This window comes from Argiope bruennichi, chromosome 4 (genome assembly GCF_947563725.1).
Source record: "Argiope bruennichi chromosome 4, qqArgBrue1.1, whole genome shotgun sequence".
In the NCBI taxonomy this organism is placed as follows: Eukaryota; Metazoa; Arthropoda; class Arachnida; order Araneae; family Araneidae; genus Argiope; species Argiope bruennichi.
The window spans coordinates 58,334,628-58,351,123 of NC_079154.1; the positions used below are offsets into that span (position 1 = coordinate 58,334,628).

At 26.7% G+C, this 16,496-nt stretch overlaps 1 protein-coding gene across 1 annotated transcript; it reads right to left on the bottom strand.

Moving 5' to 3' along the window:
• Positions 1–6,885: 6,885 nt before the first annotated feature.
• LOC129966016 (uncharacterized) lies at positions 6,886–16,076 on the bottom strand. Its single transcript, XM_056080349.1, has 9 exons — positions 15,862–16,076; positions 14,899–14,940; positions 12,638–13,207; positions 11,848–12,001; positions 10,934–11,435; positions 10,262–10,431; positions 9,479–9,608; positions 8,475–8,687; positions 6,886–8,031 (listed from the first exon to the last, which is right to left on the bottom strand). Exons 1-9 carry the CDS (start codon positions 15,908–15,910, stop codon positions 7,891–7,893), a joined length of 1,971 nt encoding a protein of 656 aa, XP_055936324.1. The 5' UTR covers positions 15,911–16,076; the 3' UTR covers positions 6,886–7,890.
• Positions 16,077–16,496: the final 420 nt, after the last annotated feature.

Genomic DNA, 16,496 nt, shown 5'->3' on the forward strand with positions numbered 1-16,496 from the left:
TAAGTTTAATCACAAAAGCAGCAGAAAAATATGAAATTCCATTAGATGAACAATTATTCTTTTTTAAAATTTAAATAAAAATAATTATTATTAAACTTTTATAAAAATAAAACTCTTACAATTTATAGTCTAACAATAAGAAGAGATGGTTAAAACAACACATTACAAAAAAGAAACAAAGAAAAAAGTACAGAATAACTTATGTTTCATACTTGAAATATATAAAAATTTTAAATTCAAATCAAATTATAAAATCAAATTGTGCATTTGAAAGAATAATTTATCTCTTATAAAACACACGACACGAGATTATAATATTTGAGAACGAGTGATTCTGTCCAAATCATGTATGAGAAGGCTATCATTTGTAATAGAATTGCTGGAAAAATTAAGCATCAGTTAAATTAATTTCATCATAAATTCATTTAAAATTCTTAGTAAAATTATGATGCATTTAACTGTAATGCTTCACCTTCTTGAGCATTAAAAAAATTATAAATCTACCAAAACAAAATAAAGATTAAATGAAAGTGCAAATGTAGTGAATTTTCTTTCTTTCTTTTTTGACATTGCTGTTATGTTTTAAAATTTGTTTGTGATAATGAAAAGTAAATTTTAAAGCATTATTAAAAACAAAAGTATATAATACAACAGTTAAGAATTCGAATTCCATGTTTGTAGTTGAACCTTTCAATATACAAAACTGCTGCTAATTATATTTGCTATTGATTACATCTTGAAATTTTAGGCACACACACAATTAAATCTGCCTTTAAAAATATCTTTATTGGCAATATGTATAAAGTTAACAGATATAAAAATTTAAATGTGAAAATTTATAAGATTTCAAAAGGATACAGTAGGAAGTAGTGCCTTTATTAAAAGTTAGTTTTACTTTGAAACAGATTACTTTTACCATTGAAAATAGATAAAACAGTAATTTTTTCATGCTCATTCTGAAAGGAAGGCTTTTAAATATTTCCACACTTCATATAGTCTAAGAAAAATAAAAGATTTTTCTCATATAAAATTGAAAATTAATTGCTATTCTATCATGTGGAAACTATAGTTAATTATAAAAAGAAACTAAAACAGAAATGTGTTGTCTAAAAAGCATATAAAATATGGATTAAATATCAGCACATCACTAAAGTATTTCCGGGTTATTCAATTAAGATAATTATTTTCTTTCATTAAAAAGACATATATGAAAATATTTCATTCTAGCTTGTTTTTCAAGAAAAAAACTTATTAGCTAAACTTTACAGGAAAAAATTTATAAATTTCAATGTGTATAAAATTTGATCAGGCCTATAAAATTTTTCCAATATATTTCCTTTATAATCCAGAGCAAAGTTTCAGATTTGTAAAATAAAACAAACAGAGGACAACGACTCATTAAACAATTGATGCAAACTATTTAATGGTATCTAATTAAATATAATAGAAATGAGAATATTCTTTATATGAAATTAGGAAATGTTTTCTTTAAAAAATAATAACATTGAAATTGAATTAAAGATTTCTCAAAAATATATAAATTTAATATAAGCCACAATTTTATAAATTTCCATAATTGAGGAAATTCCCGAAAAGAAGTAAGCCATTACCTGCTAAGGTAAAAATGTACGCGTTATAATAGTTCACAATTATAAAATCGGTATCGTTAGTTCTAAAACAGTAACCTATACAAAATAAATTATCACAGCGAAGATTTGTATATAAATTGACATTGTTCGAAATTGCGGGCACATAAAATGTTGTTTATTCACGTGCTTTTCTATTTCTTCATCTAGAAAATTAATGCAAACAAAAAACAAACTAAATGGGTAGTGCATACCAGAGAACACTAAGAGAATATTCGAAAGAAAATATATATATATATATTTCTTAGAAGCACAACAAGATTTAAATTTTTGTATTTATCTGAATTAAACCGAGAAATTAAGAATTAAAAATAAATATTGTCATGGTTATGTTATATTATGGCTAAATATCGTTCATGCAGAACAAAAGGATTAAAAATTCCGCTACATCATAACAAAATGGAGTTGAGTTATCAGATGGATACATTGTAAGAAATCGGCTGGCTTCACCACTAATCATCTTTTAGATAAATTGATAAACTTGATTGATAATGATTTGTTCTAAAGGATATTTTGGGACGGGTCTTCTTATTCCAAATCATTTAATTTTATTGTGAAAAAATATTTCAGAATTAAATTATCTCTAAACTTGCAATCCACACTAATACTGCAAAATTTGACCGGTTATTTAAGAGTTAATTCAACGAACCTTCCTAGATTTTCATTGTTTATGCTGCAGGTGCTACATTAAATTACGAGTCCATTAAATTATTTCTATGTCATCTGCTCAAAGACTTTTAAAAGATTGATAACATAGCGAGAAGTCCAAAAGCGGTAATATGAGATTTGAAATGATAAAATATAAATAAATATTTTATTTATGTTTTTACGAGGAAAATCATTTACGAGGGAAATGAATGTATTGAAGCAAGTATTATATGTTGAAAGAACGTCTAAATAAGGCAAGTATTATATGTTGTAATACGGATTGCAACACCATTCAACCCAATATACATATAAGTGACATGCGGTGGAATAATTACCGACAGGCAGAAATTAATGATTCTATTGACTGTTATTTTTGAAATACATTATGCTAATGAGTTACTTATATTTATGATTTGAAACTGAGAAAAGTATTAAACAAAGCTGTATGCGTATAAATTAAATTTTAATCCTTACAACTACAAATGAAAGAAAAAGGACATTTTTTTAAGCTTATTAAAGGAGACTATACTTTTATTTATTTGATTTTAGGAGACTATATTAATTATTTGTTAAAGGAGACTGTAAATTTATTTATTTATAAGTTTTTGTTTTACAAACCACATAAAAGGTTTCAGGAGAAACACAAACAGTTGTAATCAAGAGATACACAAATGCAAAATTAAGAAGTTACTAAACATTAATTTCAAACTGATTAGGATAAAATGTCAAAGTGCTTGTTTCCTTTCACTTTTCGTAAAAATTAAAAATCAGCGCATTTTTAAAATAACACTGAATAAATAAATAAAAGAATCGAATCAATTCCAAAAGAAGAAGAATCATTATATTTCTCGAAGAAACTGATACTTACAATGCTATTTTGAATGGAATAAGATCTGCCTTTTGTAGAAATTATATGTGCTAAATACGCAGATCATTTTTCTAAGAGAGGACAACGCGGACTTCTATCTTTTTGTCTTCTCTTTCTTCTTCCTTAATCAAAATTATAATCGTATCCTTTTGGCCGTCAAACTATATCCCTTATTTCGATAACGAATGTTTTATCTCAGTTAACATTTAAAGCCTCAGGGGTGTTTTTTAATTCTCTCCTTTCTGATTTTGCTATAAACGACTACTTTAGAGGAATTATTTTCGGTTCTTATTTCTGGAACTTTTAAAGCTACATTTAGAATTAGCAATTGCGCTTTTTAATGTAGAAATGATATTGCCAATATAGACTTCACTTGTCAATATAGACTTATCATAATATTTTCGCTTTCACCTAGATCATAAATAGATAAAATTCGGTACAAAGATTTAACGTCCATAATGTCAAATTTTGAGCCAAATTCAACTTCGGGTTGGCTGCCTAATTTTTCAGAAACATGTAAACACGATAATTCAAACAGTTTGAATTTTCCATGATACATCTAAGTTTTTAAAGAAATTTCGCCGATACTTCTACGTTTAAAAAAAAAAAAAAAAAACACCGTGGAATTTCCAATGTTTCTCCTATCCTCAAAATGATGTTGTTCTAATTTATTTTCCGCATTTATTGCACACTATGTTCATAACTGTATTTGAAAAAATTGTTTTCCTCTTTTTAACTTAGAATACCTCATAATTTAACAGAAAGATATCAAGGAAAAAAAATTAATTATAGCAAAATATAAAATAAAATGAATTCTTTTAAAATTATATTAATGTGTCGATATTTTACATTCATATTAAAATAATTTAGAATATTAATGCTCAAAATTTATGCTTTCATAATAGTAGTGCGATCGATTTGAATTTCGAAAAAATAGATTCTTATTTCATATATATATACATAAAGAGAGAGACAGAGAATGGTTCTATTATATAATATCTTTTTAAATAAAAGCGACGCATTAAAGTTCAAAATTATAACAATAACAGAAGCTGGGTTTTAGTTAGGGTGCTTTTTCCCATAGATAGCAAAGACAAAACCATTTTCACTTATTATGTCAATATGTTAATTTACCCATTATTATTTAACCTAAACTGTTTTGGTTTAACGCCAAACCCAGATTCAATTGCGAATCTTTCTTGAGATGATAAGTGAAGGAATTACATGTCATCAAATTATTATTGCAATAGTAAAAATAATGCAGGAAAATTGAGTAAAGTACATTACTTTAGAAAGTAAAGTAAGGCAAAGAATAAACTGGTTAGTAGACACAGAAGAGCTAACACAATTTGAATCAACAATTTAGTTTAGATCACAAGAGTTGTTCTTCAGAACTGTAGGAAATTCTGAAAAAGCACTAACGTGGCTACATATCCGAAATGCCACTCCCTCAGAAGTAGAAATATTCCCCAACCTGGTACATATGCAGAAATGTGGATAACCTCTGTTTCGACAATCAATGATTGATTTTCATCAAATGACAATGTTTCATTCTACTTAGGAAAAAATACTAGCGAATTGTCATTTTCGCCAGCAATTAATGATTTATCAAAAAATTCCAGTTTTAAAATTAATTCCATCCCTCTCCCTCAAATTACGGAATTCCTTGACGATTCCCGGATTTCCTGTTCAGCTGACAACCCTGTACATATATATATATTAAATTTTATAACATCTACCGGAAGTATGTTATCTTTAAATATATTATCTGCAGTCCTAAACAATGACTACATCTGTATGTCTAAGGAAACAGTCATACCGACACCAGTAAAAGATTTAACAGTATGTACTAGTGGAGGGCAAAACCTTAATTACAACCAATTATGTTTCACAGCACAGTTGTTACACCTTCTAAACGCATTTTAATGAAGGATTTTTAAAGTTATTTGGGTAGAAACCGATTGGATTTAATTGAGATTCTGTAGCATAAATAGACTTTATAATAGGCAACTTTTCAAAGTTTGGACATTTTGATATCAATTTTAATAAGAAATCTCTGTTACAACATGGAAGAGATGAAGTTAGTATTTTTCAAGAAATGATTTCTGAATCCACACAGACAAAAAGAAATTTTGTAAAGCATTTCAAAATAATATAACTTCATAAAAATAGACATATTCTTGATTTCGCCTTTAAAAAAATGAATCTATTCACACCAAAAGGTAACAATTATAATACTTAAAAATTTATTTATGTCCGGAGTATTCGAATAAATTTCAAGATACACCAGAATAAAGTAATAATGTTATTGATGACATATATTATAATTTAAATCAACAAAAACTCTCTTTAAAACTTTTTTTTTTAAATGTAAACATTCACAACCATGACTCGATGGAATGCGATATGCAGGCATACCATGGACACCTAATGTAATATAACTGCTGAAGGTGTTCTAAAGCTTCTCATGTAAGCTAAAACTAAGAGGAAACCAATTTAAATGGATAAAAGCAATTTATTAAAAAGAAACATACTAAATTACAGAAAAAATTAGTTTTATTTGAATACATTTAAAAGTTTGTAAAGTATAAATTACAGTTGAGAAAAAAACAAGTTCACTAAAATTCATCACATCGAATACATAAGAAAAGGGCACAATACATTTATATATATATATTGCATACACATATATAAATTTTAGCAGAATAAATGCAGTTATGAAAATAAAATTATTCTTCCATACTAATACAATTACAGGTTTATAAAACTTCTTGATCCTGAGAAATATATATCATGCAATAAAAAAATTATTTTTTATATTTAATGGGAAACAATATTGAATCAGAATACATAAAATCAAATTATTATTCATATACATTACATGATGTAAATTTTATAGATATAACATACAAAACAATCAATTGAGAATGATCAACATGAAATGATATATATGAACAAGAACACTTGTAGAGATTTAAATTAAATTTCAATTAAAATGGAAGACCTCAGAAACATCTTCATCATGGGTCTTAGAAGAAAGAAATCATAAGATCACATTCAAAGTAAGTCAATTAAAAAATTTAATTTTACTTTGTAAGTTTCGTGCAAAACTGCCTTTATAAAAGGATCATTATCAATAATTAGCAAGATATTTTCATGGTACACACTGATAACTTATTTTCATACAATTCTACAATTCCAGCATCTTATTTTATTTTAAAAATTAATTTATATGATTAAAATAATGCAATAAGCATTGTTTTGTATCACAGAAAAGGCTATTCTAGACATGGAAACTTTAAAATACTTCCATACGACTCATCTATAATGTAAACTATTTAAAATGATTATAAAAGTTATAAGAAATATGTCTAGGTTGAATTAAGAAAAACGAGTTAATACATAAAATGAACTGCCAAATGCTCTTCCAATTGTATTTTAAACAGTATAAAGCTGAATATTTTAGAAGACAGATTTTTGAAAAGTTATCATTTAAATGCTACTTAAAGCATAAACTATGAAAGCTATAGGAAATATGTCCAGGTTGAGTTAAAAAGTAAAGTCGACAAAATTAATGTTAATATTCAATCACGTTAAGGATAATGTTTTTATTTCATAAAATATGTTTAATATTTTTATTTTATAAAATATTCAAAAAGCAAATTAATAAAAAGGTGATTACTTTTAATTTTAGTGATAAAATTGGTCACAATCTAATAAGCACTAACTTATAAAATAGAATTCAAAAATCAAAGAATAGCCTGACATAAAACTGTATGCAGATTTGGATAATTTAATAAAACAAACCACAGCAGTGGACTTCCTATTTCCCGTAGAGTATATCAATGACATTACAGGAAGAAACAATATGAGGAAAGTAGGGAATCATTTTTAAACATTGTATTTCATTTAAAATTCATCAAACTATTTACATACTTTAGATTATTAGTGCTTTCTTACTGAAATCAATTGTAAATTTAACAATAAATTTAGTGTTAAATAAAAGAATCACAATTTTTTTATTATTAAACTAAATGTTAAAAATATCTTGCCAGAATAATTTGGGTTGCAAATTTAATAGCATATTATAAATTTTTGTTTAATTTGAATTTCAAATTAAAGAACATTTTATTTATAACAAATTTGTACACGCAAGTTGTGTACTACTTAAAAAAATAAAAAGTGACACCACAGGAACACTTGATGGTAGAAAATAAAAAATCATGTATAAAATGTAAAAAATTTAGTGCCAACTAATTTCCAGAACTAATAAAGGCATATTAAACAAAAAACTTTACAGCAATCACAATTATAAATGATTTTGTCATTTCACTCAGAAGTGGACTGTTCAGAGATCCTGTTTTCAGGTATAAACAGAAGATTCTGACATTTCACAGTAGTTCAACTTGCACTCCCAAAAATTACACCCACCATAGTGCTAACTGTAAGCCAAATGCTTGAATAGTCAATTTAGGAGATTCATTGACAAAAAATAAATCTCTTGTGTAATATACACACACAAATTTCTTATTTCATAACAAAATAAATGCTCAGTAGCTTGAAAGTGGTAGAAAATATCAACTGAAGCAAAAAACACTTCTCTGTACGGTTTACAGCAATCCAGTTTGCTCTTGAGGATTCCATCCTGAGAAAAATATCACGAGTAACCTCATGACAGTAGATGATGTAAGCATCCTTAGACTCGATTATCACAGTAGAATGAAGCTTTTATGTTATGTTGTAGACAATTCGTGTGTTGGTAGATGTCCAGTGTAGAACTGTATCCACAGAAATCTTTCTAAGTGCAGCAATGTGAGCTGCAACATGTATGGCCATACCAGGATGGGAAGAATTAGTACCTTTGGGAATCTACGCAAAAGAAATATTAATTAAAAAATAAATAGAGTATTAAAAATTGACTCATAGCAAATCAAAACATTTTGTAAAAGTTATAATAGTTAACCTTCTAGTTATAAATAAATTTGTACCTTAATCCAATAGTTCTTAGATCATTTTAAAGTTGAATAATTTCATGTTATTAAGAAATGAAAATGTTTTTTGAGCTACATTTTTGCTGGGATAAAACTTAAAATTTCTAATGCAAAAACTGCCTAAAAAAATATTAATATAAATTTGCTCATAGCAAATAAATTTAAGGTTTTTAGTTTTGGAGCAAAACATTTTGAAAGACACTGTACACTAAAATGAAATATTCAGCAGTCAGAAATACTGTTTAAAGTATATATTTTAAAGCTATATATTTAGATATATATATGACATTATGTGGAAGGGAAAAAAAAAAAAACACTTACCACTGAAGGTACAAAATAAGGTGCATCTGTTTCTAGTAACAGACGTTCTAAAGGCAACTGCCGAACTACTTCATGAGTTGGAGTAGCAGAAGGGAATGTCACCAAGTTTGTGATTCCAATGAAAACATTAGGAAATTCTTGTATCCACTTTTGAGCCATTTTCCAGCTACCAGTGAAGCAATGCAAGTGGAAAATCGTGTCTCTAGGTAGTATCTAAAAGAAAAAAAATATATGCATATAAAAATGTGATTCAATATGCCAATGATGCATGAACTACATTTAGGAAATATTTTTATAATCATTTAATAAAGACTCACAGTCCTAAAAAAATTAAATCCCAAATGCCATTCAGGCATTGAGACAAAAATGCAGCTGCAATTCAACAAACATTATATATAAAACTATAACTGCTTCTCTCGAAAGTCAGTGGGCTTGTCTATTTCAAGTGCCATTAGAAACAACAACAACTAATGCTTCTTAAACTATATTCCGATATTCACTTTTAATGAATGAAAAAATATTCAGTTCAAAATAATTAACAAGGAGGAAGGAAACTTTTCCTCCTCTGTTGTCTAATTACATTCATGAAAATCCAGAAAACGGATATAAGTTAATAAATTTAAACTGAATGCTCTTCATTGTCATAAAAATAGGTAAAAATTCAATAAATCATATTACACAAGAATTATTGCAATCAACGTAATTGAAATTCTTATAACCTTTTAAAATAACATATGTTGAAATGCCTTGTTGGCGATGTTAAAATACTCAAATCTTTTATAAAATTAACACTATGGAAACAAATCCTTCTTCTTAGTATTAAATTTTTAAATACAAGGATTTCAAACTTGAAATAAAGTTTTAATGTATCTTACAAGATCAAGATACCAATTAAAACATATTTGGTGAAATAATCATTATATTGATAATTAGTAAATAATGAGTTAAATAAAGGTTAAGATTACCTATACATGATGAGAGTTATTTATAACATTTTTACTTACTTCATGCATAATTTTAATAGTATCAGCATCAGCATCCCGACAATGGATTACCAGCCGCAGTTTCCTTTCTTGGGCAATTCTTAATTGCCTTCTAAATGCATGATGTTGTTCTAACTTTGAACACTGATTTCTAAAGAAGGAAAGACAAAAATTACTTATTAATCTTAAAATTCAATTAAACAAACTATAAACAAAACAGATTAACTCTCTCTCTTATTTTATAGGGAGATTTCAGATAAATAAAATTTAAAGGCCTGCTGAATCAAGCCGTAACCCTAGATCAGTCACAAAAATTTAGTAGTAAAATAAGACAAAATATCTACCAAACACAGATGCAGTTTCTTAACAAACTCTGCAACAAATTTTCTTTCGGTGGAAACGAATTAAAAAATTTCTGTAAGCATAATGACAAGAAAATCTTAAGATCTTATATTAGAAATGAAGACAGAGAGGATCTTTAATAGCATGAAGTAATTAAATGCAACTTTATTATCACCAAAATAAAAATCAGTAATGAAGTATGAGTATTAATACAGAAAACAAAGGTCTCATATTATTAAATGGTATTCAGATACACTTTTATACGTCTGGCAGAACTAATGAACTTATTTCTTGAACCATTTGTGTCATTAATTATAATCAATTTTTAATTATCCATAGAATAGCTATAATAGTCATCATAGCAGCAATTGGTTCTCTCTGCTATGAATGAACAGTGAAATTTTGATATGGAATGTGATGAATTTGTAAAAAAATAAAAAGTGTTTTAAACCTCTAACTTACCCCTTTGAATAATCCAATCCAATTTCGCCTAAGGCTTTAACTTTTGGATGGTTCAGAGCATTTAACAAATCTTCTTCTGTTTTGCCATCATAAAATTTCGCTGATTTTGGGTGACAACCAAAAGCTCCCCAAACATTATCTTGCTCAAGATGTTTTTGCCACATTTGTTTCTGTAAAGAAGAAATGTATGTTTAATGTAACCTTTATATAAACACAGTTTTTATTTTAGTTTGAAAGGGAAGAAGGATCCATTAGTATTTTTTCAAACAAGAATATGGTTGTCTAAACAATCTGACATGAAAACAAGAAAAACATTTTTGAATTAAATCATAAATATCCTTTGTAAAAATCATACATGCATACTAATTAGCCTTAAATCTATTAAAATTTAAGAAATGATTTGAAAATGGACAACGTACATCTCAGTCACCAATAAAAGAATTGCTTTTAAAGAAAAAATTTCCTTTTTCATTAAATCTGAATAGAACTGAAGTACAAACTTATATAACAATTTTTGAAAAATGTTGAGTACTAAAAAAAGCGTTCAAAAGATAACAATCTTTTCAACCTTGTTTCAGATTGTTTTTAAGACAATTTTTTAGATGTATATTAAGATATTTAAAACGTTAAGCTGATAAAAAAATAAAAATAAACTTTCAATAAAATCCTTACCTTAGCAAATGTCAATGGCTTGCAGAAGACTGCTATACAACCCTTATAGCTTTGCGGATAACTATCTTTATGCTGAGCCATATAATCAGCATATGTACCTTGAAACTTCTCACGAGCCAACAATAAATCAATATGACAATGAGAATCAAAGAAGCCTGTTGTGGATTTCAGAACCATCAAAGAAGCAACATCATAGCTTGCCAACTTAGCTACATTATTTTTATTCTTGTCCATATGATTATTATGAAATATCTCACAACAGTCTACATTACTACTTCCAGATTTTGAATTTTTTGGCCCTGTTTCTTTTTCTTGATATGACTTCTCATACAAATATTGCTTTGTATTTTTATCAATAACTCCAGTACTTTGATCAGTTTTGAATCCAGATTGTAATTTGCCACGGAATAAAGAATTCTCCCCAGAAGATTTTTCATTCTTTGAAAAATTTCTTCCAAGCATTAATTCTAATTTTATTCCATCTTGTTGATGCATGATAGGCCTAGAGAAAAGAAAAAAAAATTATAATTAGACAAATGTCAATGAATGGAAATAATGACTTCCGTACATCACTCGTAATATTTTAACACACAAAATAGAGGGAAAAGCTAATTGTAAAGCCTTTTATTTTTTAAAAAAAGTCAACTCAAATAATGTAAATAAAATAATAATAGAAATAATCATAATAATTTGAATTTATATAAATTACAAAGAAGAAAAATTATTACTGGTTTGATTGATTTCATATTAAAAATTAAAAAAAAAAGTTAAAATATGCATTTAATTCAACTGTCCCATTTTTATTTATGCAATAGAGAAAACATGTTGCAACAATAATGTTAAAACAGAAATTTTTGAATAGATATATACATTTCATTACGATTAAGATAATATTTAAACATGTAAATATTTACCTATCATGTTTTTCGAATTTACATTTTTCATTAGTAAGAGGAGCATCTTTCAAAGAACTATTTGCAGATGAAAGTGAATTTCTAGATGACAATGGTGAAATATTGAAAGCTCCAAGATCTGATGGATTATACATTGCAACTGGAGATATTTCCCCTGAAAAAGTAAAAACACTTTTAAATTCAAAATAAGCAGCAGACAACAAGTAGTAATTAAAATAAACCACAATAAATATTTTTTTTAAAAAAGAGCTATGTTCGCATAACCGCAAGAAAAATAATATGAAGGAAAGCTGGGAGCACACACAAATATTTTAATAATAAACATGACCATTACTGAAAAAAGAAATCTATAAATTCAGAAAATTTGAGATTAAAGTTTATATTAAAACCACACTATATCATTGATTGAAATAACATTCAACTATCTAAATTTATATATGCAATAGATATCTTATAAATACAATTTTTCAACTATATGATTTCGAATACCTAAAGGCAAATCTTTCAGAATTTGCAAAGATAACAAGTACTACAAATGTACCGAAAACTACTCTGCATAGAAAAATATAAGGAATCTATATGATTTCACAATAAATTTCAGAAATAAGCATTTATGTACTGCCAAGAAAAAAAAAAAGTCACTTATTATTAAATCTTAATGGTAAACACTGTATTTGAAAATAGATCCATAAAATCAGAAATTTCAATTTTGTTAACCAAACGTCCTTCCATTGAACCAATTTTGTAGAAAAACATCGAAATTTAAAACTAAGAAAAACAAATATCTTACCAGATGAATCGGTCATGTTTGGAGGAGAAAGGCTAAGACTGGAGGAATATTGATCAGGAAAATCAGACTTTAGTTGCTGCAATGCCATTAGACGGTTCTTTATAATCCAAGCATCAGTGTTATCACTAGGAACCATATTTAAAGTTTCTTGAATTGAAGCCATGTGAGTATTCCTTACCCAGAAATGCAGATCAGATAAAGAGGTTTCAGTAACATGATTGGTTGGTAAATTATACTCATTGTTGGTCTTCATTAGGCAAGGGTTTTGAAAATTTGCAGCCATTGCGTGTGCAGGATTGGGAATATGCATACTAGGTGGATGAGATAATGATGCAGCTTGATTTTGAACTGTGTTCAAACTTTCCCGATCAAATGCACTTTTTTTTAAAAATGGGATGGCTTCACTATCAGGACTGGGTGACGAACTACTCTCATTCATATCTATCTGGAGAGGATTTTCACAACTTGCAGCCATAACTTCAGTGGATTTCGGCTTGTGTGTATTAGGTCTATAAGCAGATGCAGTTTTATCCTCAGTTATCTTACATTTTCCCTTGCATGCTACAGGATCTGTAAATTAAAGAGTTATTAATATACAAATTTGATCGATAGTATTACTTAAGTATTGTGAAAAAATTACTAAAATAATAACACTACAATAATTAAACATAAATTAATTTGACTTTTTCTTTATACTGTATAATTTTATTTCAAGCCCTGACTTTCACAAATCATCTGTTGAAAGAAATATATACGGATTTGAAAGAATTCGATTTAATCTAAATTTTCTAAATCTGTTAAGTGAACAAGTTCAAATTCTCATCCCATTTTTCTTACAATATATAAAATTTGCACAAAATGCAGAAATGTGTTTAATACTAATTAACACCAATGAAAAAACACATTCTAAGAACAATTCCATTAAATACTGCAAAAGAAAATATATAAAAAGTATTCCAGATTATTTTTCTTAACATGCAGGGGAAAAAAAATCAAAAATACAATTTTAATATTTTTCTTGTTTATACATAGATACAAAAATTTTTTTCGCTTCATGACTACTTATAGAAGAAATCATGAAATTATAATTCATATTCATTATAAATTCATTCACTTTACAAATGACATGATTTAAATCGTGCAAATTTAGAAATTATGTGTCAATAAAATTTTTCTTTTCTATTCAATTTACATAACATTAAAAAAAAAAAAAACTTTAAAAAAAAAAATCTGAACTTCCTCTTGCATCTCAGTTTCTTATTCATCACAAAAGTAGTGGGAATTCTTTCCATATGTCCATAGAATTCATGAACAATAAAATAAATCTTAATATGTTATAGATGTTTCAATGATAGTATTACATTTAGTTGAAAATTTATTAGCAAATGCTGCACTCGTTAAATGAAATAGTCTTGAATTTTGCTAGCCAAACAATTATCATATATGTTTAATCTTAATAATATCCATTGCACATATTAATTTTAATAATAACTCTTCTGGCTAAGTATTTTAACAATCCAATTGATCACAGATCGAAACAATAAATAGAAACAAATACAGCAGTAGATTGAAATGAATCATGCATTAAATTTAAAATAGCAAAAATTCTAAAAACTTTTAATCAATCACAGAACTAATAAAATTTGACAAAATTTATATAAGTTTCTCATTATCATCTTGATACAGATGCTTTTGTGAAATACGTTTGCTTTTTGTCCAATAGTCTATTTCATAGAAAGGTATGAGATAGATGCACCCTCCCCCCCATTATTATTATTATTATCAGAGACGAATCATATCAATCAAGAGTATGCCAACTTAATTAGCTAGGAATCGATGGCTATGTTTCTTTGATTAAATCTACATATATATATATATATATATATATATATATATATATATATATATATATATATATATATATATATATACATTTTTTTAAGCATCATCCAATCATATCATGATTAGATTTTATTAAGGATGACAATTGGAATTTTTCAGAAATGATAACTGCCAGAATTATGAGGGATTTAAAGAGGGCAAAGTCCTAAATTTGATATGATATTTTCCCCTTTCACGGTTTTGAAAAGGATTGACTCATGTTTTTAAATCTATCCTATATCAAAAATTGTATCGGTGATATCATTTTACAACAAAAATTAACACAAGTTTAAGAATACAAAACCTAACTCAATATAAAAAAAGAATAGTAAACAAATAATGAAGATTTACCAGAAAAAAAGAATGTTTTAAAATCTTACCATTTTGGGACAAAGACGAAGAGCGAAGTGCAGATTGGAGGGCTAGAAGACAAATATACAAGTCAAAATTAGTTTTAAAATTTAGATAAAGCACATTTAAATAAAATTTTAATACATAATATAACAAGACAACTCAAGCAGATAAAATCTTAACTGTATAATATATTAGATTAAAAAAATTGTAATTGAAAATATGTCAAAAAATTTGATCATTTTAAGGACAAACAAATCGCAACAATATTGCAGAATGCCTAAAGGTTTATGAAAAGAGTAAAATAATTCATCTTAATGGATTTTCATTTTTTTTTTTTAATCTTTCAAAAATTGAGAACTTCAAAATAATTTTAAAGACAGTAGGTAAAAATTTGAAATAAATAAGATAAAAGAAAAATTAATCATCATAAAAATATTATACCCATGCCTCGACATAATATTTCACTTTGAAAAGTAAAAACTAACCTTTTTGAAACTAGCACAGTTAAACATAATAGAATATAAAACTTCCCTGAATGATCAGCATCAAATAACATATTTTTTTTATTTTACTCAAAATTCAATACACAATAATTCTAATCTACTAATAAATTTTAATCTAATAATAAAATAAATTTTATAAATCTGATAATAAATTTTAATGTTACAAGACATAAAAAAATAATAATCCGATATTTCATTTCCATTATCACATTAAAAAAACTTCAATTCTATTTATAAAGAGTTTATAAATTATTAAATTCCTATTTTGAAAAAAAAAAAAAAAAGCAATTGCTACACAGAAAGCAAGCAATTCAAGTCTTCCTTTTTTTAATTTGTGTTAATGTCGTAAGTACAACACTAAATTGGAATTTGATCAAAATACCAACACTTCATAAACAACAAAAAATGAAATAAATAAGATTATTTATTAATGCTTATTCATTAATCTACTATGGCAGTATTTTAATAAAATGATTTATTATTTACCTTTGTTGAAAATCCTCCGTTGTCCGACTGATTCAAGTGCCTGCTTCATTTTTATTGCAATCCAGACGAAAGCGATTTCAAAACAAGCGGGTGAGAAAATACTAACACAAGAATAAAACAACCAACACTATGTGAAAACAGCGTAAGAGTGTGCCAAGCGTCTTCCAAGCGTGGTAAGTCATTGCTTTTCTCTCGCCAAATTGGCTCAGGAATCAACCAATAAGCTTCGACAGAAGAATTTCCAGTCACCACTAATTGATGAATATTCAGAGAGGGTTGCAAAAGACAGCCGCCAGGTTACCATGTTAGGCTGTTTATTACATTAACGTTTCGTTAGAAATATATCAAATTAAAAAAAAAAAAAAAGCTAATATTTTGAATTTAAACAAAAATAATTTGCAAATTGACAGTAAATCCGCTATTGATTTTAAATGTTTTATTATAAACTTGAAATTTAATACAAACAAAATGTGTTCATATTTTGAAGAAATTAAAAAACAATTTGCTATTTTAATATACAGCAGGTTAAACTTCTTGTTTGTATATTATTAATTTCTTTACATAAATTTCAAATTATATCCTTCGAAGAATTCACATTCTTTGCTTCCCTATCAAACAAAATTCTAGAAAAATTG